Source organism: Varroa jacobsoni, unplaced genomic scaffold, assembly GCF_002532875.2.
Source record: "Varroa jacobsoni isolate VJ856 unplaced genomic scaffold, vjacob_1.0 scaffold_1136, whole genome shotgun sequence".
Lineage (NCBI taxonomy): Eukaryota > Metazoa > Arthropoda > Arachnida > Mesostigmata > Varroidae > Varroa > Varroa jacobsoni.
In genome coordinates, this window is record NW_019214038.1 from 52,620 (window position 1) to 78,793 (window position 26,174).

The window sequence follows — 26,174 nt, forward strand, 5'->3', positions numbered from 1 at the left end:
CGGTCATAAAAACTAAGAGAAAACTAAGCGCTGATATGCCAATTTATTTATATTTTTTTTAACATGACTGTACAGTTTCACAAGTTACAAGCATGCTTTAATCAACTATATAGACAATACATAATCTACTTAAATGTCTTCGATATATCCAAGCTCAAAATAACTGTCGCTTACTAATAACTGTCACCAAACTGTCACACTAACGTATACTAAAATGCCGATCATCACGTAAAAAGGGTTCCGTTCAAACAACTGGACCAGCTTAATCCTGCTCAATCACCCGTTGAACTATTTACTCCCCCCCCCCCCCCCCGGAGATCCAGCAAATCATATACATCCTATTATTATCACAATCCCACCAAAGTAACATTCTTATTCTGTTAACTTAGTTCTTTCAGCGCCAGTACAACATCTATTCAACGACGAGTCCGTCAAACTAGTCTACGTAAGCCAGCAGGAGTCTTAACCATCCGCTTTCTTTGACTAAAGTCCGCGACGCTTCCGCCGTCCGAAAAGCGCAATTAAACGGAATCAACAAGCGTCAAGGAACAGGACGCAACGTGCGCGCACTACTCAAACAGAAGGAGGTCACTGTCCGGACTTTACTGCGTCAGCTGGGCCACAGGATTTAGCTCCGCGGTCATCCCCTCTTACTAGTGCTGTGACCAGTAATTTAACCCATGGCGGTGAAAAACAGACAAAGTCACCAGAAGACCACTGAGAAAGCCGATGAGGTTACAGGAGACGCAGCCCCCAGACCGCAACAGCACTCGAGGCACACACACATACACCCAGAGACACGGAAGTCGGCGACCATCGTACCAGCTGCGATACTTTTCTTGCTCTTGTCGTTGTTGTGGCTGTTGTACAATTGCTTCTGTTGTTGTTGGAATAGTTTCTGATCCTCCCGGCTTTTCGTCTATGGTAGGAGTGGTTCAGAGTGATCAAAGTCGCAATGGGCTCGCTGTTGCTGACGACGGTGAGTGTCTGTGACAGCGACTCCGAAGATGTAGAATCCGGACGACGAAACGTCCAGCAAAACACCATAGAACGAACAGTCGGACAACAGCGGGACAGAATCATTACAGAACCGACAACGAAATAGAGACAGTCGACGAGAACCCAGCTTGAGAAGTCATTTGGTGGCGGACGCGGAACGTCAGATCCGCTGGCGGAAAATTGGAGGGTTGCTAGTCGAATCAGCGTGGCTCTGTCCGAGTTTATACATTGCAATAGGCGTTTGCGAACGCATCGCAGCAAACGAAAAAATAGTGGAAGTAGAGCAACTCAAACGACTTGAGGCAGACCAACAGCGTACGACATTTCGAAAATTCTCACCTCGACAAGATCTGCTGTCTGCAGTAAAGCTAGCGGTTCATATGGATTGGAAGCTTGCGTTTTATTGGGAAAAGAATCGCGTTTGAAATTGTGAATTTCTACCAATTGTTTTTTTTAGGTTGGGAAGACTGTCGTGGTCGGCTAGGAGAAAAATGATTATGGGCGCTAATGCGTTTGGTCTTTGGCAGCGTCGTTATCCGCTAACTCGGATGAGGCACGCGACGAATAGGCATCAGTTGAACAATATTCGATAACGGCCAAACAGGCGTTCAAAAATAACTTTAAAAGTATATTTAAGTATGAAGCCACTAACAATCGCTAATCGTTTTCGGTGAAGCTGTAGAGGCTGCGGTTCAGCTAAGCCATATTCCACCCCATCCCCGCCATCAGCGTTACCTCAATTGAACTTCAACAGCTATTCGCATTCATTCGTTGCAAAACTAGAGTGGTGATCATTTTCCGAGGGATCGAGGGTACCCATTATGGTGCTTCATAGTATTAGTATATAAGAGGTTGTCTGCAGGTAACGAATAATGTTGCCTACATTGACCAGACAAACATCGTAAAGCTATGTCGTCGAAGAGATGGAGAGAGAAAGGGAGGGCTCGCGCTTACTCTCTCTCTCTCTCTCTCTCTCTCTATTTTGCATTGTTACCGTCTATAGAAAATCGAGATACAATCTTCAGACGAGAAGACGAAGAAATAGAGGAGAACAATAAATACACTATTTGGCTAGCGGAAACAGGCCAATGGAAGTTGGGTGGACAGAGGGCTTGCGCGTCCGGCGTCCTACCAAGCGACCAACCAGACAGCCGCAAAGTAGAGGACGACACCCGTGTCACGACTGCTAACCAGTGCGTGTGTCCGTCGGTGACTGGCGGCGGCAACAGCGGCGTTAGGGCGTCGAGCGAAGGCAGACGCCGTTTTGCAACAAAAGATACAAAAGCTAGGATGGATTCGATCATAGATACATTCACACATAAAATAGAATATGAACAGTGCGGGAACAAGAAGCACGGTCAGGAACCACACACAAAAACACACACAGACAAACGCACAAAACAGATGACCCAACGAAGCCATATAGACACTCGCCTACTTTGACTCGTTTCCATTTAACTATATTATACGTACAGGATTCGGTGATTGTAAAACGAGCAAAAATGAGCTAGATTTGTTCGAATAAAGCGTACCGCTTTATGTGTGTGACAATGTATCGACTGTGCTAATGTTTATTCAATTAAATATTAACTTAACGTAATCGATTGTTCTAAACTCGCGCATAGGTTCATATACTTTTTCGCGTCTACCTAATTTAGCTAGCTGAGAGACAAATATTTATTTATGAGAAACGTAAAACGGTACTCCTTTGCCGTCTTCCATGAAACGTCGCTGACTGACGCGTAATCGCAGTGCGGTATGTCTAGTCATGTTTTGCTATTGATACTAGGTCAAGTTTTACCATCTCGTTGTGGTATTTTCCGCTACTAGATATAAGGATGTCTTCTGACGAAACGCAAAGATACATTGAAGCGGCAAGAGTGTAACACCTCGTGAAAAGCCGGCCAACTTCGACGTTAAAAGCAAAATAGATCTAATAGCATGGTTGTAAGGGTGAGCGAAAACGGACAATCTTCACAAAACAGATCCAAACAAACTTCTATTATAGTTGCATTAAATTGCCATTGTACTTAAAACTAGACTGTATCAGTCACAACGTCTTCGATCATGACATATCCCATTGTAAAAATTTTCCCGTTTGATACAGACAACGATTTCTCTGACCGATGAAGCCGCCGTTGTGCTCGTCGGCATTTCTTAGTTGGCCACCCTCATAAGTTTACATGTCAGACTGTCAACAGTCACTTACCATTTGCTGAGTTTACGGATCTCATTCAGGACGTACAATAATCGCTTAACATAAAAATCGCTTAACAAAAAATAAAAAAACAATTTTCTACCGTAACAGGACGTTATTTTCGCACCGGCAGCCAACTGAACTGTTATATAGTACAGTGTTTGCTTACTATGGCGGAAAGCACGACATCATCTATAATAACATTAGAATTTTTCATCCGGTAATTCTTCACTGAACACATTTCAATCGTTGGTTTGAACGCTAAGCCATGAGCAATTGATAATCTTCCTAGGCGAATGCTAGGGGCGAAAACGACACGTCACAAAACCAGTACGATCCCATAGGCAGCTCATTGAAGTGGGCGAGGTGTAACAGAAAAACTGTGCAAACTGTGTTTACAAAAACGACATCAAACTGTATCGGGAAAATGTGCCTAGATCAAAAAAACAAGATGCACAAATGGAGTTCATGCGTAATGGTCATCGCAAGCACTGACAAAGGAGCTCGCGTCACGTCACAGGAGACAAGAACATTGATCGTAGATCAACGTCGACTACATAGCTCGAAAAACGCCTATAGTTCGCTAACCGTAAGTAAACATGAGAGATGCGCGATACATCTAGGACACAGCCTAATGGAAAACAAACGCTATTGCTAATGTCTTCTCCAATACTTCCGAGCATGATTACCCAAGCTGGCCCTTGTTACAAGCAGCTTTGAAATCGAGCTCAGCAGTGCTCGAAATAAGCTCAGTCCTTTTGCATAGTAGACGTCTCGAAAAAGCCCTGCGAACGAGCCGAGACGTTTCAATCGAAACACTGGATTGTGTCACACTGGAAAGACTGCCTTCTGGAAAACCCCGAAAACGTCGAGCCTGAAATTGTTACGTGGGTCTGTCCGCCAACGACCTTTTCGGTAACGAGGCTTTGATGAGTTTTCTAGTATAAGGGTTGTCGTTTCGTTGGCAATTTTGTTAATTCATAAACAATTCCAAATTTCCTCGTTAATATGTCATAGCTTAGTGTACTTACTAGTGTATAGTATCAATTAAACAAACAGCAAACAAGTGCCGATAAATATTTTAATATAAATAAATTATTACTAACCTGTTGATGGCTCGCAGTCGCTTCCCGTCTTCTCTTCTGGGCTCTCCTTGAGTCCCTGGCTTGCCTGTAGAAAAGACTTATTCATTATAGCGATTGGTGTCTAACAAACCGAGTTCAATGATATTTAATCGAGGCTCTACGCTTGGCTTTACAATGACTTGGTAACGCCACAAACCGGCATATATTGCTATGACTGTTCATAATATATTACTGTTTGGTGCACCGTAGCTAGCTAGTACAGGCCTTCGCCCACAAATCCGCCCCAGAGGGTTGTTATAATCCGTCGTTCTGCAAGGTGGATTCAACAACCATCGGGTCCCTTTCTAGTCGTCAGTGTCTGGCCCTTTCGGAGTTCAGTGCAGTGCAAAGGCGCAGGTGTCAATCGCTCACTTGTATTGGTGTAGATAGAGCGCACTGTATGCATCTCACCAGGATTGCTCCCAATGCTAGTTAGTGGAATAAAAAACTGCTGATTTGAACATAGACAAAATTGCTAGAAAAATGAAACACTAATCACGACTTGAGCGAAGCAAGCGGAAATATTCATATCCGAAATTGCCAAAAAGTCGTCTTAGTGACAATTCGCATACTGCCACAGTGGTAACTTCAACACGCCTCTGTTTGTTGATGTCTATATTAACAAGATTTTTTGACAACCACACGCGACTCCCAGCGTTCTAGTCAAGACAATGAGAGAACAATGTGTTTTGAAAACGTGATTTATCCTTGTCTCTACACGAAAGCACAGGCACAGATTTGTCATGGCAATGTCTACCAAAATGTCTTGGCGTGCCGAAATGAATCAAATAACGAAACACACGAGTAAGCTATATTTGTTACTTGAAACAATGCCTGATCCAACGTATCCAACAGTAAGTGATTTATCGCGAATGTGTTTTTTCGCGGTCGGTAAGTCGGGGGTAAATATCGGGGTAAATAAGGAAAAGGGGGGGCAAATCTCGATGACGATTACCAGCTATTGGAATTCTAGAAAAACATAGAGATGCGCTTGAGACATTTGCAAGGCCGCCTAAGGTCGCGACCTTCCCTCACGTGTTGATCAAGTACCTCGTGCTTGATGCCCAGATCAGCTTTTGCCTGTCGATTGTGACAGATCGCATGAAACGAGCAGAAGGTGACGGAAACGAAAAAAACAGTAGAGTAGACAATGGGCAATTTTTGAGACAAGATTTTCCAACAAAACAAAATCATTATATTCAGTCACTAAACAGCACGAACTATTAAATAGCAAAATAAGGAAACCAAGTATGTTCATTTAAGTACGTCTAACAACAAATGTTAATACGAGCAGTATCTGCGCAAGCGAGATCTCTATTCAGTTCCGCAACTGTCTTCAGCGCGTCTTGCCTTCATTTTTGGAATTTCGGCACTATCCACATCCTGGTAGTGGCAGTACCTTTTGTTACCTCATAAGGAGTGACCCTAAAAGTTGCTAGTTGAAGCAACTGAACCCAGAAACAACGCAATGAGATCCCAAGTTACATTTGGAACCCTTTACCTCTTTTTATCCGCCGCATCGAAATTCACAAAGTATTCCGCTTGAAGTTACTAGGCGTCGTGCATAGTAATTAATTTTGATGCAGTTTTGCTGTTATGCGCTAGATATGTTGATAAATTATCATATGATTCTTGATCTATTCAAACCTATGCGGCTTTTGACTTGTAAGTTGTTTATATAGCTTTAGTTGCATCTCTCGAGAACTTTAACCTAAGTTAAAAAGTAACTAACGAACAGAAAATAATTTGCAATTATTTTCTTTACGATGACACATATCTCCCTGTAACTTGTAAAATAAAAAAAAAATAGTAAATAGTAATTATAACGATTAATGACTACAAATGCTAACGAGCACGAAATACTTACTGGGCTTCGAACGCCTCAAGTAACCGAATATCGAGAATGTTCTCTTCGGGCTCCCATGTGTTGTGCCTAAAAACAACAAAGCAAATGACCCAGTTTTGTTAGTTAATTTTCACCATTGTAGATATAATACTCGACTATGAAGTATCTCCGCGCTACGGTATGACAAAAGTAGAAAAAATACGTTGTGCGACAGCCCCCCTAGAAAGAAATATTCGTTGCATATTTATGCACCAAATTTTCACTTGGACAGCCAAATCAGGTACAGAAAATTTCGATAAAGGAGATGCGGGCGTAGGCTGTGGTTTATTGTAAGTCACTGAAGATCCACTTTGACATTCGTGATTTTCTAGTTAAATCAATTGATAATCTGTATGTATAAAGTTAAAAGTAATCTTGACTAAACGATAGGGCATTTTCGATCTTCATTTTATGCTCATATCTATCGCTGGTTCATTCAGCTATCGGTGCGTGTGTTTAATACCTTCTTCATGCGACTCAACTTCCCCATTTTACCCAGATGAGCCTATTTGCCACTATATCGTGGATTCGTAGCCAAGTAGAGAAAATATTAACAAAAAGAATGGAACACGTTCGAGTCAGCCATAGAGAGAACTTTTTAACAGCAAATGATTTAGATAACCACCAGATGGTTACATGATTGTCGGACAACCCTTTCATATGTTTGCAACAATCAACGATGTAAAACTAACGGCTGATAAAAAAAACATTTTGATAAACTGTTCCTATAAAGGATAACAGTTTGATATGGCAATATACAAAAACAGGGTACATATGGGCCTCTACTTTTATCCTATAGATCTTTTACATCACGTTTGCTGCGACTCTTACGAGTCTTGAGAAACCCCAGAGTGTCAGACAGAGAACATCAGCTGCAACTAGAAACTAAGTGTAACGGAAATTAGAGATAAAAGTCTGACTATGAAAAGGGCTCTTATTTTTAACCGTTGAATTACCACGGTAATTTAATCTGATCACGGGAACTTCATAATAATTAGCTCTTCTCTCTCTGCTCTGACAAAAATCCAGTTTATGATCGGTAGCCCTAAATTAATACTATCAACGGGTTCACAGCGTATTTTTGATTGCCGTGCCAATGGTCCCTGAGCCTCTAAGGGAACCCGAGACAGCGGGCTGTATTGATTGTTTCATTTATGGCGAGTATCTCATAGCAACAGGTGCTCCTAATGCTCATTGCAGGTACTACTATCGCCTTATGCCCATCTTATTGCACCTTATTGCACACTACCATCGGACTTGATTTATCTCCAGGGCGATGCTATTTTCTTGCTTGGTCCATCCCTGACTGGCGGTATAGAGTGAACAATGTTCTGTCTCTAGCGACCGCATGCTTCAGGTTTTTTATCGGTTAAAGTTCGTGGGATACACCATACTCATTTCCAACTAGCCCGGATCGATTCACGGGTGACTAGTTTTTTCCTTATTTACCGTATTTGGGTAATTATTCTGTAATCCGTTACATAAGAAATGCCAACTTCGGTCGACAAGGCTTTTAGACTCGAAGTTCTACTCTTGTGAAAGGCCTCTTCGATTGTGGCAAGGCGTTCTTGTCCTTCGGGTACCTTCATCTAGACACCTTCTCGATATGCTTCAACATTCTATAAAAACCTTTGTTTTTACGTATTGTGTTCTTGCTCAAGGCTTCCTTGCATAACGCTGCCATCTATCTTCGATGAATTCCTGCGGCGGCCTTCGAAGGATAGAAGCTTGACCATTAAACGCTAATTTTCAAGACGAAAAGACACTTTTCTTTCTTGCCTCATTTCGATTTACTGATTTTCACTTATAAGTTTTTAGAGAACTCTAGTATTTAACAGCCCAGCTTTTTCTGTTAGTGACGGGTAATTTAAATGCTAGCCGATTTCCAAGTCTACCGGATTCGCTGGTAACAATCAACACAGGGAAAAGCCGAGGGATAACCGGTAGCTAAAATACATGGCAGCTATAATTTATACCGTAAAATTTAATCCCAAATGGCTGCCGATCGGTCGCACAACTTTGTAGAAAGCAACAAAAGCAGCTAACATGGCAGCGGACAGTAACAGCGAAACGTGCTCATCGAACTTAGGTAAGTTAAGATCGCATCTGCAGAATGAAATAAACAATGTTTTCAAATGATACATTCTATAATAATTTGGTTCTCTTAGCTCGCCACCGCCCACAACCAATCAGGCAATTGTAACGGCATTGATACTACATAAATAATTGTAAGCCAAGCAGATAATACCATGAAATAAACTACAATTTGTATTTCTTCCGGATTTGTTAACAGGCTTTTACTTCACGATAGTTCTGTTGCAGTTAGCAGCAGCACGAGACCACCCAGCGTGAAGCAGCACGACGCGTATTGTGTAAATGCATCAAATAATAACCCGTATGAAACCGTTTACGTGTCCGTGAAATCGAATCGTTTCGCCCTTCCCCCTCTTCTGTACCTTGTGGCGAATAAAGGTGCTCTTCTATTCCGCGTGGTCCGCAAGCCTCATCAAATACCATGGTTGTACGGTTCACAGGTAGAGTTAGCTAGCATAGTTAGATTGCATTCCCATCTCGTCTATAGGTGGCCGTACGTCACTAATCTTGGAGCAAAAGCAAGCAATATTAGATCTGCATACCTAAATAAATCTTTGATCTTGTGAAAGTTTCGCGCTGCTATAGATGATGCCGCTCTAACGCTGGAGCCGTGCATGTCATATATCTGAACTATCTAGACTACCTCATAGCGACGACAACAAGGTTTAGTAGGTGACTTGTCTGCCACCAAATCATTCAAACGCACCAGCTAACCGAACCACACCATTTAAATACGCCTATTTTTTAAAAGAAAGGTACTCCATAGCCTTGATTTCTATTAATAGAACTCGTTGCGTTCACTCGCTAGCTTTGTCGATCAGACAACCTACCGTCTACTCTAGCACTCCATACACATGTAGCTGCTTGACTGACGGCTTGCTTGACATCTACGTTTGGGATAAGCCTCTAGAAGCATAGCGACGCGTAAGTAAGCAAAAAAATGAGGAAAAAAGTCATAGAACTGGTGGGCTACATGGGAAATAGCTTCATAATCATCGCCGCTGGACAATGAAGACGCTTGTGAATAGGGTGGCTCGCGCGGCGTTTGTTTTCCGCGGCAGACCAAATCACTACCGGTCTCTTCGTAGTCGTTCGCTCACACCTAGCCGACCCTACTGGGACGCAACCGAGAGAACACTATCGAAGCGGCCGCTGACAAACAATTCTACTATGTTTTGCCTCCGTGCCCTTCATCCCTTGCCCCACTTAGGCTTTTTGTGCGAAAGAGTATGACACCTCGTCCTTTATTTAATACCAAGACCAAGTGAAAGCTACTTACAGTGACAACAAAGACATGAATGCAGAGAGACAACAAAGACAACAAAACTGACGATGTATCAACGTGCGCTAGTATGAAGATAAGGGAGCGTTTGCTTCGATCCTTTACTATGCTCCTGCTTTGCTGATCAGGCGTTGTTCAATTGGAATAGTTTGCTTATGGTGTGGGCTATGCCTGTGACTAATATTTCCAATGCCACCGATACGCGCGTGCATGACAACGGCATTTACAGTGGAGGAGAAATGCGGGACAATTTAACTTCTTTTTTAATCCTCAACAATATCTATGTTTGCAATGAATACGCATACGTATGTGAAAGTATTGGCTGCATCTCGAGAAAGATCAATACAGGATATCATACGGCCGTAGCGGCGATTCAAAATGCTAAGATTTGTCGTATAGAACAAAGCGTATCTTTGTGTCGATACCGTGAATGTTGCCTCTTACCCATCCGATAGAGCGATACGACTATTTGGGCGAAATGGGTATTTGTGTACTGAGGTCGGTAGTGTCTCCCTTCTCCGGAGAGCAGACAGCTACCTAAATTAATTACTCAGATTTTTGCTTGAGTGAAACTATTCAGTAGCACATAATATTGGACGAAGCACAACGAACGATGTTAGTAGAGCTCTATCTTTAGTGCTGTGGTTCTGTACCTTGCGAAAGGACCTCTGTAGAGGAGAGTAGCACGGAATAGAGTTTCGTGCGGAACTTTGTGCGCATGAGCCTTTTTAGTGAGCGTTGAATTATGGGTAAACATGAAAATGTTCCACATTCGCTAACTGGATTTAGCGACTATACAGTCTATTCAACGTATTTGTCACGGTTTGTGTAAAACGTACCACGAGATATATGTTGCTTCTACTAGTTACATTGTTGCTATATCGTATTTAGCAATTATCTCCGACAACTTTACTCTTAATCCACCATTCAGTTAACTCTTAGCTTGTCTAAAGTTTACTAATTCATCGGCAGTTCGTTCTCAACATTGCAGACAATGCCAATAGCACGTGATTACGTTTAAAACAAGGATGTATTTACTTCGTAGATAGAAAAAAGGTGCATTTTTTCGTAGACGCAACGTGAGGTATTGGCATGGCAACGTGGCAGAGTCAGGATTGAAATCTGGGGGGGGGGGGAGAAACCACTTAAAACATCAGATTCAATTGACCCTCGAATCACTAAAGCATCTTCCAGAATGTTGCCAATATCGTTAGATATGTAACCCCCGAGGATAAGCGGCAGGTTAGTGTTTCTGAACCCCGTAATAGTAGTTCCACAGATTCGTCGATCCCGTATTGTTACCATGCGAATCCCATTGTTATATTAAGGTTCTATTCATTTGTTCGCTCTACACAAACTCAGAGCGCACACTGTAATTAACTAGAAACAATTGAACGGCGCATCTTTTTTCATTGGTTGCTAACATCCTCGTACAACGTTCCCGAATTACGCTCACGTATCGTGCATCCGTATAGACACAACTATTTTATATGAGAGCATTTTTTGTAGACTATATTTTGTAGTTGTTTCCAGAAAAACAGTGTCTTCTCTAGTGAACCTTTACCTTTTGACGCACGTACTCTATACATTGCTTAGATGCCTCTTGTGAATATTTCTTCAAAATTTGCCTCAGAACTTCATTGGCAGACTCCCAGTGTGAAGCATTTAGCTCCCCTAATTAGAAAGTGCGTAAAATACGCTAGGATATACGGGCCGCGGTTGGAATTTCATGAATCATGGCAGAAAACGGCGTCCTTGGGATACATGGAACGTTTCTAGCCACTGAACCGAGGCAAGCATTGCGACGTAGGGAGATAGAGAAATAAGCACAGAGCAAATGGGAAACGAGACGACTATAACGCCTACGGTGACGAACCACCCGCGACAACAATGTCAAGTCCGGTCACAACTTTTTACTTTTTTTAATCCAAAATAGGTTCCCGCATCTACATAATCCAAATGTACGGGAACTATGCATCTGCTAAGTAGAATGAACGTTTATTGAGATACGATTTAGCAGGCGGTAACAACCACTGCGCTAATTAAAACCCTTAAGGGTTGCCCATATCAGTAAATTATAAGCAGTAAACACATCATCACTGGTTAAAGCTCAGCCGAGGACATACACTACACAACAAGTGTGAAAAAGCAACCATTATTAGAAACGTATTAACATATACAAACATCTACTTGCATAGCAGACACGTCGGCCCATGCGTATAAAAACGAATTCAATCGTAGGTTCCCTCGCTATTGTGCACCATGTCTATCATACTTAACCGATAATTGACGTTTCTTCTGTGTATTTTTATGCATATTTTCATCACAACATCACCCTGTCAATGTAGTGCAAAAAATTTCCATCTATAATCGATGGACAAATGCCCATTCATGCGCTCGTCTACACAATGAAGTACGCGTAGGCGACTTACAACGATCCGGCACTGTGGTTGTAGGCAGAATATACGGTGATTTCGTTTGACAGCTTAGTTAGCTAGTAGCGTACACGAACCGTATTTATTGATACACACTGTAGCACTTATGGATAGAGTTATGAATTGATCGCTAGCGAACAGATGAGAAGATGGGTTGAATGTGTCGGCGTTGTACCTATGCAGCGCATATCATCGGGCAGCCAATATATGATAAAGAGTGCCCTATAAATGTCTGAACTACTAAATTTAAGTTACTCGCCAAACGGGCAACCATCTCTTCGCGTATACGCTTCTTCGATATGAAGCGCATACCGTCGCACAATTCGGACAACAGCAATACCACTATTACTAGCAATAGATATAACGACGCTAGCAATGAGCCGTCTCACGACACGCAGCGACGCATTGACAGCAGCAGCAACAAAGCCAACAATAATACGTCCACTAGAAGTCTGAGGTCTATCTCCATATTCTTCAGCTATTTGTCTTGAGCGGACCAGCGGAAAACAATGTCCGGTAAGCCATGGTAGTCCCGGCAATACCACATGGGTTAAGGGTTTTAGAGACAGTTGTTGTATGGGAACGCTTAAACAGAGATGACACGATATAGATCATCGTCAACTGCTGCTGCTGCTGTTGTTCTGAAGCGGGTTTGGATAACAAACAGCAACATGAGCGGCGTCGGCGACTAACAAAAAAGGGAATAACTAACTGGGGTAAACGAGAGAGGACAGTATGGGGCAAAGCACGAATAGAACTGCCGACATGCTAGGATCGGAGAATGGAACGGGAAATAAAGACGACTCAGGATGACATCCGTTTCTTATAAACAAATACGAAAAACAGCAGCAAGACAGACAGGAAGGATATCATAAAAACAGGCCGAGCTATGCATGCAATACACATATAACGACAGCAGTATACACTACTCCGCCACAGGACACTGCAGCGCAAGGCCTCGCGGAACTATGGGTATATACAACGGCGCTATTGTACACACACATAGATCTGTAGTCGAAGTCATAGCACACGCAAAACAGCCTAAGGTCGGTCCGGCCTGGCAAATGGGTTCCAACCAACGAGTTTATTGCCTCGTAGAGTTGGCTGTGGTTGACTCACGCCACCTACATCACTACGAAGAGCCCTTCTACAATAGGCGTCTTGTCTGCATCTTCCTGTATTTGCACATACATATACTCTTCAAACACGTTGTAGCGGGAACCTTTGTTTTCGGTGTAGCGAGGCTGATGAGCGCCTCCAACAATGCGGTCCCACGAAGATGGCTGACGATATGCCATCCAATGGGCGTAGCGGCCTACAGTACGTTTGATGGGATGCACGCTAGCTATGCACGATACACCAAACGGAAAATAAGACGTATAGGACTTAAGCTGGTCTCTGTGTATACCGCAAAGTTTTGTCGTGCATTTCATTCCTTTCTAGAAATGATATAAGTTCTGTACAATAATACTCTAGAATATCGATTCCAAATATACAAACAGGCAAATAGAATGTTATAACTCTTTAGTATTTAACAGAAACTTTTTCAGAAAACGCTCACAGCGACTGTTTAAAAACGATACATATTTTACGTTAACGACAATCTAAAGCCCTGATTTAAAACTTCCTAGATCTTCCGTTTTCCGTCATTATTTGCTAATAAAGCTATTTGCATTGCAGTTCTTTGACCTGAAGGATCCTAGGTATACACGAGGATGTTCCATTTTATTATTGCAATAGTCCCGGCTGCTAGGTTTAGCAAAAGCAACATACAGCCTAGGGCTTATCTGTTTTTTTTCCAATTGTTGCCCTGATGTCCGTTGATCTTCACCACGGGAGCGCCAGTACCCCGCGGCGACACAAGAAACACCCTCATATTCAGGTCGCGCCACATTTCGTGCAAAGGAACTTGGCCAAAAACGTGAATAGAAACTGCGACTGGCTCACATACTGAAACAGGACTCCGGCGAGCCAATGATAAACGAAGGCGTTGGTTAGAAGATGTTCTACACTTTACGGTTGTTTGCGATGAAGAAGGCGTAAAAGTGCTGCCTGCGAAAATTAAAGCACAAATTGCACTTGTGAAGTTCGCTGCGGGCCCTCCTTACCCCATTACAAGACTACTATCAAGAGGACAACTCCGTCGGTGCCGCAAGTCTATCGCTGCCAGGTGGTTTCTTACGTCCCTGTGATGGCTCAGAAGGTAGCAAGGGTAATACCAAGGTGATATTTGGATAAGCAGGGTGTTCGAATATGGGAATCGGCGCAAAATATTTTTACCGAGATCTTTATCTCTGCAGTAAAGGTAGCATAAGGGAAAGCTTGATCAAGGAATAAATTTAAAGGTTAAATGGCTTTAGGACAAGGCGTATATACCTCACGATAATGGAGCTCGATGACATCTCATAGAGCCAAAGGTTGTGAGACCCGGCAGGCACCTCAAGGTCCACCAATAAAAAACATTATCCTTATAACGTAAACGGTAGTTTTGTGCCGTTTTTGATTGAATTGTAAACAGGATAGGCGCAATTGTAACAACTGTGATTATCACGAAATATAAAAGGCGAGATTATATGCAGCTGATGGCATGGAATGGTCGTTCTATTAATTGTCTTCCATTTTTAGCAGGTCTAATAATTTGCTTAGCATGGGTAAAAGGACTGAAGTGCATCGAATAATGTGAGGTGTAGTGGGATATAATTGTAAAAAACTCACCCGGAACGGACGGACTGCGCCTACAGTTGCGAGTGTGATACAATGATGAGTGATTAATGAGCACTGGCAACGAGGAAATGGGGTCGAAGTAAATCATATGGCGACAAAGTCCGATTCCAAGCCAAAATTAAATGAAATCCAACTATTCGCATTGCCTACACAATGAGCTTATTGGACCGTCCTACTTATCACGATATGGGTATATAAATAGTGAATTGACTGAAGATGCTTAAATCGGCTATAATGTAATCATGCCTAGTTGGAAACGCAGCTGTATGTAAGCCATCTGTTTCTTATCAAATAGCTAATTGTTCCTTCTCCTGAAAGAGCAGATAATAGCTGAGATTAGAGCTATTTATGACGGGATGTGCTAAACGAGGAGATCAGATGTTGCAAGTGACTGCAGCTCTACTTCAATTAAAACCCATTTCGATCCGCTTTGACTCCTTTCTAGTATCACATACATGCACACTTAACTGTTTATGCACTGACTCGGTTGAGGATATTACTAAAAAACCGGATATCACAGATGAATCCCGAAAGTGAATCTCTGCGAGACTGACTCTGCATTTGTTAAAAAAAAATACACACATACATTATTTATTCAGAAAACGGATATAGAAACCACAAAAGTCAGTTACAAAATGATGCGGTGATCATTTGTCAGTAAGGTGAAAGTTCGGTTAAACTGTTTTTTGAACTGCTTTTCACGGTCGCTACTGCGAAGTCAACATATTTTTGATACTGTCCAAAGCGACTTTATTTTTTCCCAGAATGAAATGGAGTCGTTGCGTGAGACGCCAAAAGCGCACAACTGTACGCTGACCACGATTGGTTGATTCAGCGATACACAGTTTAAGCTAAGTTCCCTTACTCGCCACGAAGGCAACATTCTGCGCACTCGTTTCAAAATGAACCTCTTGCATAGATTAGCAATAGTTTCATTACCTGTTTTAATTTAAGAAGAAGGATTACGCTATAGAATGCCGTAATTTCTGCTTGACTGAACAGGGATTAACTAAAGGGTAATGAAAATACCATTTTTGTAGCTTGTGCATACTATGCTTATCGGATATATATCATATATAGTAACCAGGACGCTTTTGATGATTGCAGCAATACAGAGTATCTGTGAGTTACATAAGTACAGTATAAGTTTAGGGAACGGAGTCATAAGCCGAGATGCGATTCGTTTCTGATGGTTTTGTTCACATGGAGAACGTGATGGCGAGCCTTGCAAGCGCTGTTTGCGTCAACAGACCTTGTATTGTTCTAAGTTCATTAAAAACTAGTCCTATTGCAGTGCTCGCTGCTAAAGTTTCGTTAAAACGAAAGGTAGCCCTATTCAAGCTTAGCTTCGAACTTCGCAGGTTGATCTGAACAGATGTTTATTTACCTGGAATTACATTATATCATCAAATTTCCCTTCGTACAATGATAAGCAACAACGTGCCGGCCATGAAAAACGCGTAACCGGGCAGATACACCCTTAATAAGTGTTTGATCTTCCTAAAAACGCTCCCATCTAGAATTTACTCCAAACTCTGTAACTAATTAACTGCTTCCATACGATTTCTAGTCAGCCAAAGAAATATGCGAATGTAAAGTAATGAAGGTAAATCTATTTTGCTTTTTTGATACATATTGTGTCTGCATACACAAGAACGGATTTGAACCAGTGACTTGTCGAACGGGTCACCTAGGCGTTACCTCTCGGCTGGCTAAAGAAGACGAAGTCTTCTATGGTTCTACGGGCGTTCAACCCCCACGTCAACACCAAGGTAAAAAGATTGCAGTGAGCTAAAAACAGCAGGCTAAAACATTTCCTATTCTGTAATAGATATAGGTTCACATAGTACTTGCAGTTCCATCCAGTTAGGATACATGTTCGGTGAACACGAGTTCTTAGTATAGCTGAATTATTTCGCCTCTATATACAGTATATATACTGAACTAGAATCGTCTCCGTGTACCGATAACAAAACGTTATAAAACCATTTGTATTTCCGGGCGTGCAGTAACATATGTATAATCTTCCCGTTCGTTAAAAACTTGTTACTCGACGAATTTCAATGAGTCTCTTGATAGCTCAAAACTATTTATCGTTGACTCTCACAAAGCCGCTAACTTGGGTACTTGTCCTCTAATTTTTTTAGAACGATTAGACGAACTTCTGTGCGCAATAAGGTAAAACCTTTAAACAAACGATATACGTGGGTGATGAAGTGTTTGCATTATTGCCCCTGCAACCTAATTTTCCCTGTATCTTTCCCTAAATGTCTTTTCTCCGAATCGAATGTGCTGTTCGATGTAAACTCAATCCATGTGTCCCAATTTCGATTTCATTATGTACTCTCATATGTAGCACTGACCGTTAGCAGCTGGAAGTGCGCAAGTGACAATAAAACTCTTATTATGACTTTTAACAGAGCCTAAAGCTCGCATTATTATGTGACAAGGAAATCAGCAGAGACTGAAGATTCAAAGCGCTTAGTTATAATCACTAGATTGCGAATTAATGTAAGCTTGACTACCAAAAGGCCATTTATGTAGAAGGGTCTCGTTTAATTCCGCCGTCAGAAACCTCAATACGGAACAGGCTCGCTCTAACTATATGGCTTCAGTACTTTCGAAGCCTACGTGACATCTTCGAGACCCAAACCAACAGCACCGCTTTATGGCGAATAGATGAACGAGTGTTTTACGTGACATTTTCGAGACCCAAGCCAACAGTACCGCTTTATGGCGAATAGATGAACGAGTGTTTTATACTTAAAATAGCCTTATCCAAATATGGCACATTGTACACCAGCACTCTATCTAGTATTGTGATCGTATGCTCAAAATTTGTCGTAGAGAATCCGGCCGAATTATTCGATACTTAACGGCCGGACAACGATGGCTGCGAAAGTCAAATTCGGTGTCCCGCTTTTAATTTACATCTTGCCATCAAGATCGTTCGCGCACAGTCCACTTCTATTCAACCTGTTGCAATCGCATATCCACCTGACGTTACTCTTTAACCATGTCCTGGATTATTGACCATGACCTGTTCTCCGCCCTCGGTCCCAGAATCGAAGAGGCGAAGCGCAACACATTTTGGCGTAGAGTCTCGAACCGCGAACACTAGCGCAAGGTAATATTCGCAACTAGCGTTTCCAAAAACTGACACAGCGTTAAACGACACAGCAAGAAAAAGCTGCGTTAAACATTACTTGAAGATCGGCTCTCACAAGGAGAAATCTCGTCAATAACCACTTGAGATCTCGACAGCGTAACGAAAGGGAAGCCGTAAGGAAGTCATGTCAAAATCACCGTCGTTACTGCGTCTAAGTTATACTGGGCGCGCTTGCTGTTAAAGGCGAGCGCAACGGGGGAAGGGGTTGCAGCCCTCTTATTGGCGAAATATGACGAAACGGACGTCAGCCTGGACCTGATCGCATAAAACAGAAGGCTCCCTGCGCCGGCCATTTCATTTCGCCTGTTTGGATCGATAGCCCACCACCAAAAGTCTCTGGCTACTTAAAAGTGAGAAACATGCATGTGCGGCAGACGGTCCTACATGACAGTGGTCTTTTGACAAAATTAAAAAAGGACTCACAAATTGTTTTCTGTTAAGAAGCGGCGCGACCTAGTGCGACCACTTACAAAGCATCTCAAAACTCGAAAATAGAAAACCGACAGATACAAAGACGAAACATCAACAGAAACTAGAAAATGCAGAAGCCAGTTGCTCATCTGCTGTGTCTAAAAACAATTTATGCCTTTTTTCTTTGTTTCTGTTAATCACAGCACACATTCATCCAATAACATACGAAATTTTACGCAGTATAATAGGGCGCCTCGTGGCCCGTCTCTTCTTGTTAAGCATATCCTATTGGTTTGATCGGAAAAATAATTATGCTCTAGATTGACAACATATCATAATCCCGGCGCTAATTAATTTGCCTAGTATCATGATACAGAAATAGCTCGAATGAAATTTAGCCCCAAAACCATGTGCAGTGCTCATTTTAAACATTGAAAATCAAGTTGAAAACAAACACATTTATTGAAAAGTATAATTGTAGTTTTCTTTAGAATTATTAAATTATTGGATGATTATCCAATGCCAGTCTTTTATAAACCTCCTAGTTCTTCACGTTACTCGGAGCTCCACACGTTAAAGTGCAAACAACAACGACAACAGTGCAGTCCAAGGGTGTAATAATTATTTTCACGTGGATAATGTTCTTTCCTGACCTCAATATTCAATGACCTGTGCTCGACTTTTCATTGTCCTACTATTGAATAAATAGGGTATTCGACTATAATATCCAAAATATGTTATAAGGCCCAAAACTTATTTCAGGCAGAAGGTTAATAGGGCGTCTAATAAACGAACAAAACCAACCTACCAATCTATGTTCGAAACGAGTATGTTACCGAATAAAAAATTGCTTAAGCATATTTGGCGTTTCTGTATATTTCAAGTCATCAATAAGAACACCAGTTTATCGTAAGGTCTCAGAGCAACGAATCAGACATTCTAATTTGGTTTCAGTGTTAGGGGGTTTCTGTGGTAGGGGCCATTAAATCAATTGTGTACCGCCTCTGGGCCATTGCAACGTCGCTGACATATCTACTGCATTCAATATATTAATATGACATCGATCAGCAACATTCAAGATCGTACCTAGTAACCGCCCAGTTCATTCTGTGAACTGTCGAATGCAGCGTTTCAATGCATTACTGAATTCGGATTTCCAGATGTAATACAAAGGAAATGGCAAGGTCCGACGAAAAGATAGGAGACCTGGCGACCAAATCTGCAAAGAGATCTTTCAAATCTTTGATAAAAAACTTTGATAAAGTTTTTTTTAACAAATTTTATAAAATTGCGCATTATAGATGTATATCGGTGCTTATACAAGATGGTGAATTAACATTTATAGTAGATTATCTGTTCATCGACGAAGCCCAGCTTACAACACAATTACCAACTTTTATCCCGACTCTGATCTAAATAACAGAGCGCAATTCTACGAATACCGATAAAATCACTGCAGAAATTATCTCTTACGTCATCTGAACATGTGAAGAACCGACAAAACCGCTCTCTGTATTAAGATATTCCACTGATAAATGTCTACCTAATGCTGCAAATTGTAATACTATTATGTATTCCCAACGCGTACAATCCGCCCATAATATTCATTCTTAGATATAGTTCACCCCATAATTACTTCTCGGTTCTGTCTTGCTCCCGACCTCATACAGAAGTGTTGCCTTTTAACCTCAACTGCACGTGAACTGACAAAGCAGTCGCAGCCATGAATGAATGCGAAGGTGATTTTTACCTGACCCCCAATTTTTTGTTAACAATAAATGCAAAAAGTGAACGAACACCAAGATACCTATACTTTAAGGTTATTGTTGCTTCATGATATGAATGCGACCAAAAAGCCACCCTAAACATGCGGCCATAACAACGCTTTTATCATCACTTAGCTCCAATGCCCTTAGCGATACTGGGGTGAAGCTGAGGACACGAGGCCAACTTGGATGATGCAAATACGAGGTCTTAAGTCCCTGTCTCAGTTTACCTTCTCGAAGCCTGCAACCTCCCATGACCTGACATTAAGCACAGCTTTGTCAATTCTGACGAAATGAAAACAAGTGCAACTGTGAAGTATAAGTTTTCCTCGACGTCGGAAGGTCAACGGCGATCGATTAATCGAATGTTCCACCGGAACATTTATAGAATCCGCAGACTTTTAGGATCTCTAGTTGTTCTACGTTCCCGCCCTATTCATTGTTTGAACGTCTTCCCTGGATCACTTATGTATTTGACCATATTCACTGGATCTGTGCATAGATAGGCTGTACGTACGAGTTCGGAGGAACCTATAGCTGTGTCCATGGATGAATAATGGCAAGATGGAACATTGTACTTGACCGCTTTGGATGGTTGCGGAAATTTGCGACGCCGAAATGTAGAGACATTATCCGTGCAGATCCGATAGACCCTTGTGATAATCGAATAAAACTTTTTAGTAGTATCTCTCTTTTTATATATACTATTTACTTTATTACATTTATTTATATGTATAAATAAACGAATACTAACAACAATTTTGTGGGTCGCCGATTACGAATTCAACAACGTGTTCTGGGCTGAGAGTCTAATGAACATTTGTTCTAAACAAGTTAAACAGAGTAACCCGCAATTCATTTTTGACTTATTTTAAGAATGACTTTATACACATAAAAATAGTTTCTCAATCGCTCTTTTTCATTTTAATAAACCAACTAATCTCCTTAAAGTTCCTTCGTATCGACTGAAAAGATTCATGAAACGGTGCTCGAACGACCCTGCAAAAGACAAATTTGCTCATTCAATATAGGAAGAAATTTTTTTTTGAAGGAAGAAATTTGCAAAATAATTTTCTCCTTTAACCGCTTTCAAAACCTCACTCGTATACAAATTCATTCCACCCACAGGTTCTAAAAATAAAGAATCAATTTATCGAGAAAGATGTAAGGCTTCCATTACATCATATCCGAATGAGAATAAGCTCTAAATTGTAAGTCTAGATTGAAGAGGTACGCAAACATTCAGTCAATAACCGTAACCGAAAATTTCAATACCTCCATACTCGTCATTATCTCCAATGGACCCTTTGCAGCAAATGCAGTAAACCGTTGCAGCAAATGATTCGTTCGAGACTCATATCAAACCGATCTTTTGGTATTTATAAGAAAATATTTAAATAATTATGTACAGTTTTGGTTGTACAGAGGGCTACTATATAGTATCGTGCACTTTATACAACGATTGCGTGCATTTTTATCCACCTGTACCGTTAACCGTCAATTAGCGTAACTTTTCTAAACGAAATAAATGACACCGTATATCAGCATAGGAACACCCGAAAACACCTCGCCATCGTTATAACTAAAAATGCCTTAGGACGGAAGTAATAACGACGACTAGTAACTAACAAAATAGGTGTGCTCAACTATAGTTTACCTTTTAAATGTCAGCACACAATAAACTGACATATAAGAAACATGTATACCCTACACACCTAATATGACGAATAATTAACAGAAAAGAAAACAAAAATATACTCTACATATGACCATTTTCGGCGCTCGGAAATCAGCAAATAACAAGTGTTAAACTGAAATAGTCAACTGATTCCCTTACTTTTGTCGCCTTTACACAGAATACGATTTCCAGAAGCGCCTCTATATAGCAGCTTTCTGCTTATTCTGAATTCACGCTTCCGTCCTGAGCGACTTCGCCAACGGCCCATCAACGAAAAGATCTCATATCTGCGCAGTCAAAAATCGCCAGAGAAATCACAGTTGTGTGCAAAAGCCGCTTGCTGAACTATTATCAGGTGCTGGTGTGCTTACACCCGTCAAACGGACCGATTTCACTGTTGCGAGCAAACGGCCGCAGTCATGGTTGGCTTATTCATTTGGCCGTACACGTTTTGCGTCTCTGGCCTGCTCGATTACAATATCGACGGCAAAACGCGTAAACGATTCCCAGCAGTTTGCTGTATTACGTCTTCATAAGCTTTCCCTGTTTCTCGATTGGACGATGAGTCCCTAAGCGGACCAGCTTCACGCACGGATTATCAGTTATTATTCGAAGCGTATGTCGACAAAAATCGCACTCGACAGTCTTTTGTCATCGGTGTAGTGTTGCGTCGTTGTGCTATATCCGTATTTGGTAGGCTTTCTAACCGCTTTTACTGGTAAGCTAACGTACAACAATGCTGAGCAATGGTCAAAATGAATGAGTTTTGTTCAGTCAGAGAAAAGCCGTTTCTGCGGTCTGTCCTGCCTACTGGGTAACGAATTATGTTCTAGATCTATACAGAAATTTGGTGTTCAGTACTAAATACTAAATTCAGTAAAATTCGGGTACATATATGATCAAAAAGGAGAATGCTATTTACAGGTTGGTTTTTCTTTATCAATCTATCAATTAGTGTATGGTTAGCACTCCGTAAGCTTATCGAAAATGGAAAAGTTGCGACATGGCTGTCAGAATCCGTCGTTCAAATGATTTCCTTACTTCTATGGGTTGATAGTAAGACAGAAACACGTGAACAGTAAGCCGAGCCTCACCAAAAAAGAAAAAGTTATAATGATAGTGATAATAATAATCTATTTTAGATAATGACGATAGTTTCAACTCTACAACAATATCCCACACAATCTTTTACTAGACAGAGAAGCACCTATCAGCTGTTTCAAATCTCTTATGATACCAAGCTACCTTGTCAAAATGTATTTGTATACCATAGAATGGTAAATTTCATCTGACAAGCGCTCCATCGTCTTTCTCCACTGGCTGGGTCAACATTTACATTTTGGTCATCCTCGAATCTGTTTGTTTGGTTCAGTAAACACAGCGACAAGGACAATTACTGTAGTATATAACCTTTCGAGTAATAACTTATCTCGCAATAGGATCCAATGTTGCTAAGGTTTATCAAGTTGGACCATCGATTATGCCATATTTTTACAAAAGGAAGGCGTTTGTTTTACGTTCGGCACTTAACCGTTAGACATTACTTCAAGCGGCTGACTCCTTCCAATATAAACGAAGTGTGTCCACGTTCGACAGTAGAAAGACATAACAAATTCAAAGGATCAACCACTCACTCATACAGTGAAAATCTAAAAATCAGTCTTGACGAGCTCTTTAGCGAGTCCTACTACAAGTGCCAACTGAAGCATCTTCACTTTCAGGACATCTAAGGCCAAGCTTATATGAATGCACATTTGAAAATGAGATTTCTGCAAAATGAGAACGAAGCCAGTTGCACAAATATCCTGGCACCTGTTCAATTCTGCCTAGATTCGGCTTGGATTTCTATTTTGTCAACTGTCTTAATCGGTACTTTGCAATGTTTACTAAAAGGTTCATTAACGATTTACGTCTACCCCGCGATATTTCTTGTTTTTTACAGGGAAGGGGACACTAATTGGGTATATATATAATATACCAAGGGACGATAATGGAATAGAAACGAGCATTTGCCTTTTAGCAGTAATGTTGCTCTATTAACTTGGTAAATTCGGCTGCTCCGTAAGTTGAAGATAAACATTTTAGCGGGTTTTCGTTATTTTAAAAACGTTAAATCGATATCAATCGATCAATTGCTCTGAGACTAGTTAACTATTGGAAAAAACGAAAATTTGTCTGTCATGTCTGTAATCTAGTAAAGTAAATCATCGTAATTTCGTCATACGCATGCACGTTCTATTACGCTATTGCATCGAGTGTGTGCGTGTGCATGTGTCGTACTCACTTGTGTCCCCATCCTTTCCATTTAACGAGGTACTCCACGCGTCCCTGTAAAAAAGCACATTAGAACACACGTCACTCACAACAACAACAACAGCAGCAGCAGTTTCCTCACAATGCAACTCAGCCAAGAGCGATCCTACGAATAGACTACCCCACGTCGACGACGAATACCACTGGCACCACATTCAACCCATATTCTCAAGATTTTCCTCACACTCGCATCGGATCTAGCTCGTCGGCAGAAAATGCACGTTAAACTGAACCACACAAAGAATTTCACACACGTCTCCTTGAGGTAAACGGCAACTAACAACTCCATCGCATCACCTTTCCCAGACTCTCTGCTGCTCTTTTGCAGGATAGAAGCACACACGCAGACACTCAGCTTGACGGAGGACAACAATAATACGAAGAGGAAAAGCGAGTAATAATAATAATAGTAATAACAACGATAATACTAGCAATAAGAGAAACGGGACAAAAGCATAATCTCCATCAGTCTATCAGATAGCATTTAGATCACACACGGCCCTATTGCACCACACAGCTGAACATTAACACATTCACAATAGTGCTATTGTCGTTCACGAGTGAGCTAGCCAAATGAGCCTATGTTAGCAACACTAGTATTAGTAGATTAAATATAGCTGCTGTTCTGATCGATTTGGGGTCCTCGTCGCGTAGTTGTCGATCAACCACCATAAGCATGTGTACGCCGTCCTTTGTATATACTTCGTTTACATATATATATGTGTGTGTGTGTCTGTATGTGTACGTAAGTGTGTATCTCTACCGATATGTTTTGCTGCATTAATGTCGAACTAGAAAAGGGGCGCACAGTCACTAAATACGACAGACCACTCTCAGAACGAGCGCACACATCGGAGAATCCCCCTCGATCACAACAGCATTGCCCATAGTGTAATATCTAATGAGTCAAGATAGGCTAGCTATGTGAGCACTCAACGCAAACTGCATAAAAGGTATAGGCCGAACGGGTCCTGTAGGTCGGCGACAGCCCTGAGTCGGGCCTCGATTGAAAGCCCCCATCATGCCGAGATCACTTCACACACTCGAAACACGACACACACCTTTCGAATTCGCTTCTTTTGGATATTTTCTGCGGCGAAAACATCGCCCGAGTCGCTGTCCGCCATTTTGTGTGTTTGTTTGATTTTGGTTCGCTGTGGCACGACGTGGTCCCGCCAATTTGGCGGGCTAGAGCGCGCCACAGAACGAACTCGCCGATTGAGAAACCGCGAACAATCGATCGACCGACGGACACACAAACCCGGTGAAAAAGTCCCGGCCACGGTCTTCTAATCGATGACGATTCAACCAGACGAATCGCGGCGGTGAGCTTCACCACTGCACATGTCGCTAATAATGATGTAATCCCTGTGATTGCTTGCAACTACCGGGCTAGCGATAGCCAAGGAGTCGGCGACAGTTTCGGCGGCTACGCAGGCGATGATAAGTCGGGTACAGTTGATATTAGCAATAAAGCTGTTACTACTGCTGCTGCTGCTGCTGCCGAGTCTGATCTTGCTATTGTTGTTGATGCGACGGCAACAAATACATTGACGACTGATAGGAACTACACCACTATTACTGCCTTCACTTCGACGGCGGCTGGTGCTTGGGATGCTGCCGCGCCGGCGACTGGCGCGAACTGCGCTGCTCCGACCACAGGTTGACAATGGTTGCGGCTCGTAGAGCATCGCACGGCGGGGAATTCGAATAGGCTATCGGACACCGAATTTAGACACTTGCGAAGTGTCTACGAAAAACGAACACGCTGAAAAAGACGCATGCATGAGCTTAAGATGTGACGGAGCTTTTTCCCTGCGTAAAGTTGTCCTTCTGTCGAGTCCTGGGGAAAAAGTTTTGTGGCACCGGGACCCTGAATTAGTTGTTTCTGCTAGTCGGTCAAGGACTAGCATAATACACGACGCTCCGGTGCGGATATAAACGACACAAAAATTTGCACGCTATTTGCAATACGCTGAATTCACTGAAGACGAACACTCGGAAGAACTTGGTACATACAGGCCAAATATCCATTCGTATTCCACAGTCGTAGATCGCACTCAGCTGATTCATTAATAATGGCTATTTAATTCTTGC

At 41.8% G+C, this 26,174-nt stretch overlaps 1 protein-coding gene across 2 annotated transcripts in view; it reads right to left on the minus strand.

The window, feature by feature from the left end:
• LOC111266988 (uncharacterized) overlaps positions 1 to 25,505 on the minus strand; it is a 48,845-nt gene extending 23,340 nt beyond the window's left edge. For both annotated transcript variants that reach the window (XM_022844901.2, XM_022844899.2), the window contains exons 1-4: positions 25,139 to 25,505; positions 24,049 to 24,092; positions 6,188 to 6,253; positions 4,303 to 4,366 (exon numbers count right to left, since the gene is read on the minus strand). In XM_022844901.2, the coding sequence (XP_022700636.1) occupies positions 4,303 to 4,366; positions 6,188 to 6,253; positions 24,049 to 24,092; positions 25,139 to 25,204 (240 nt within the window). In that variant the 5' untranslated portion in view covers positions 25,205 to 25,505. The remainder of the gene's footprint in view (positions 1 to 4,302; positions 4,367 to 6,187; positions 6,254 to 24,048; positions 24,093 to 25,138) is intronic.
• Between the last annotated feature and the right edge of the window lie 669 nt (positions 25,506 to 26,174).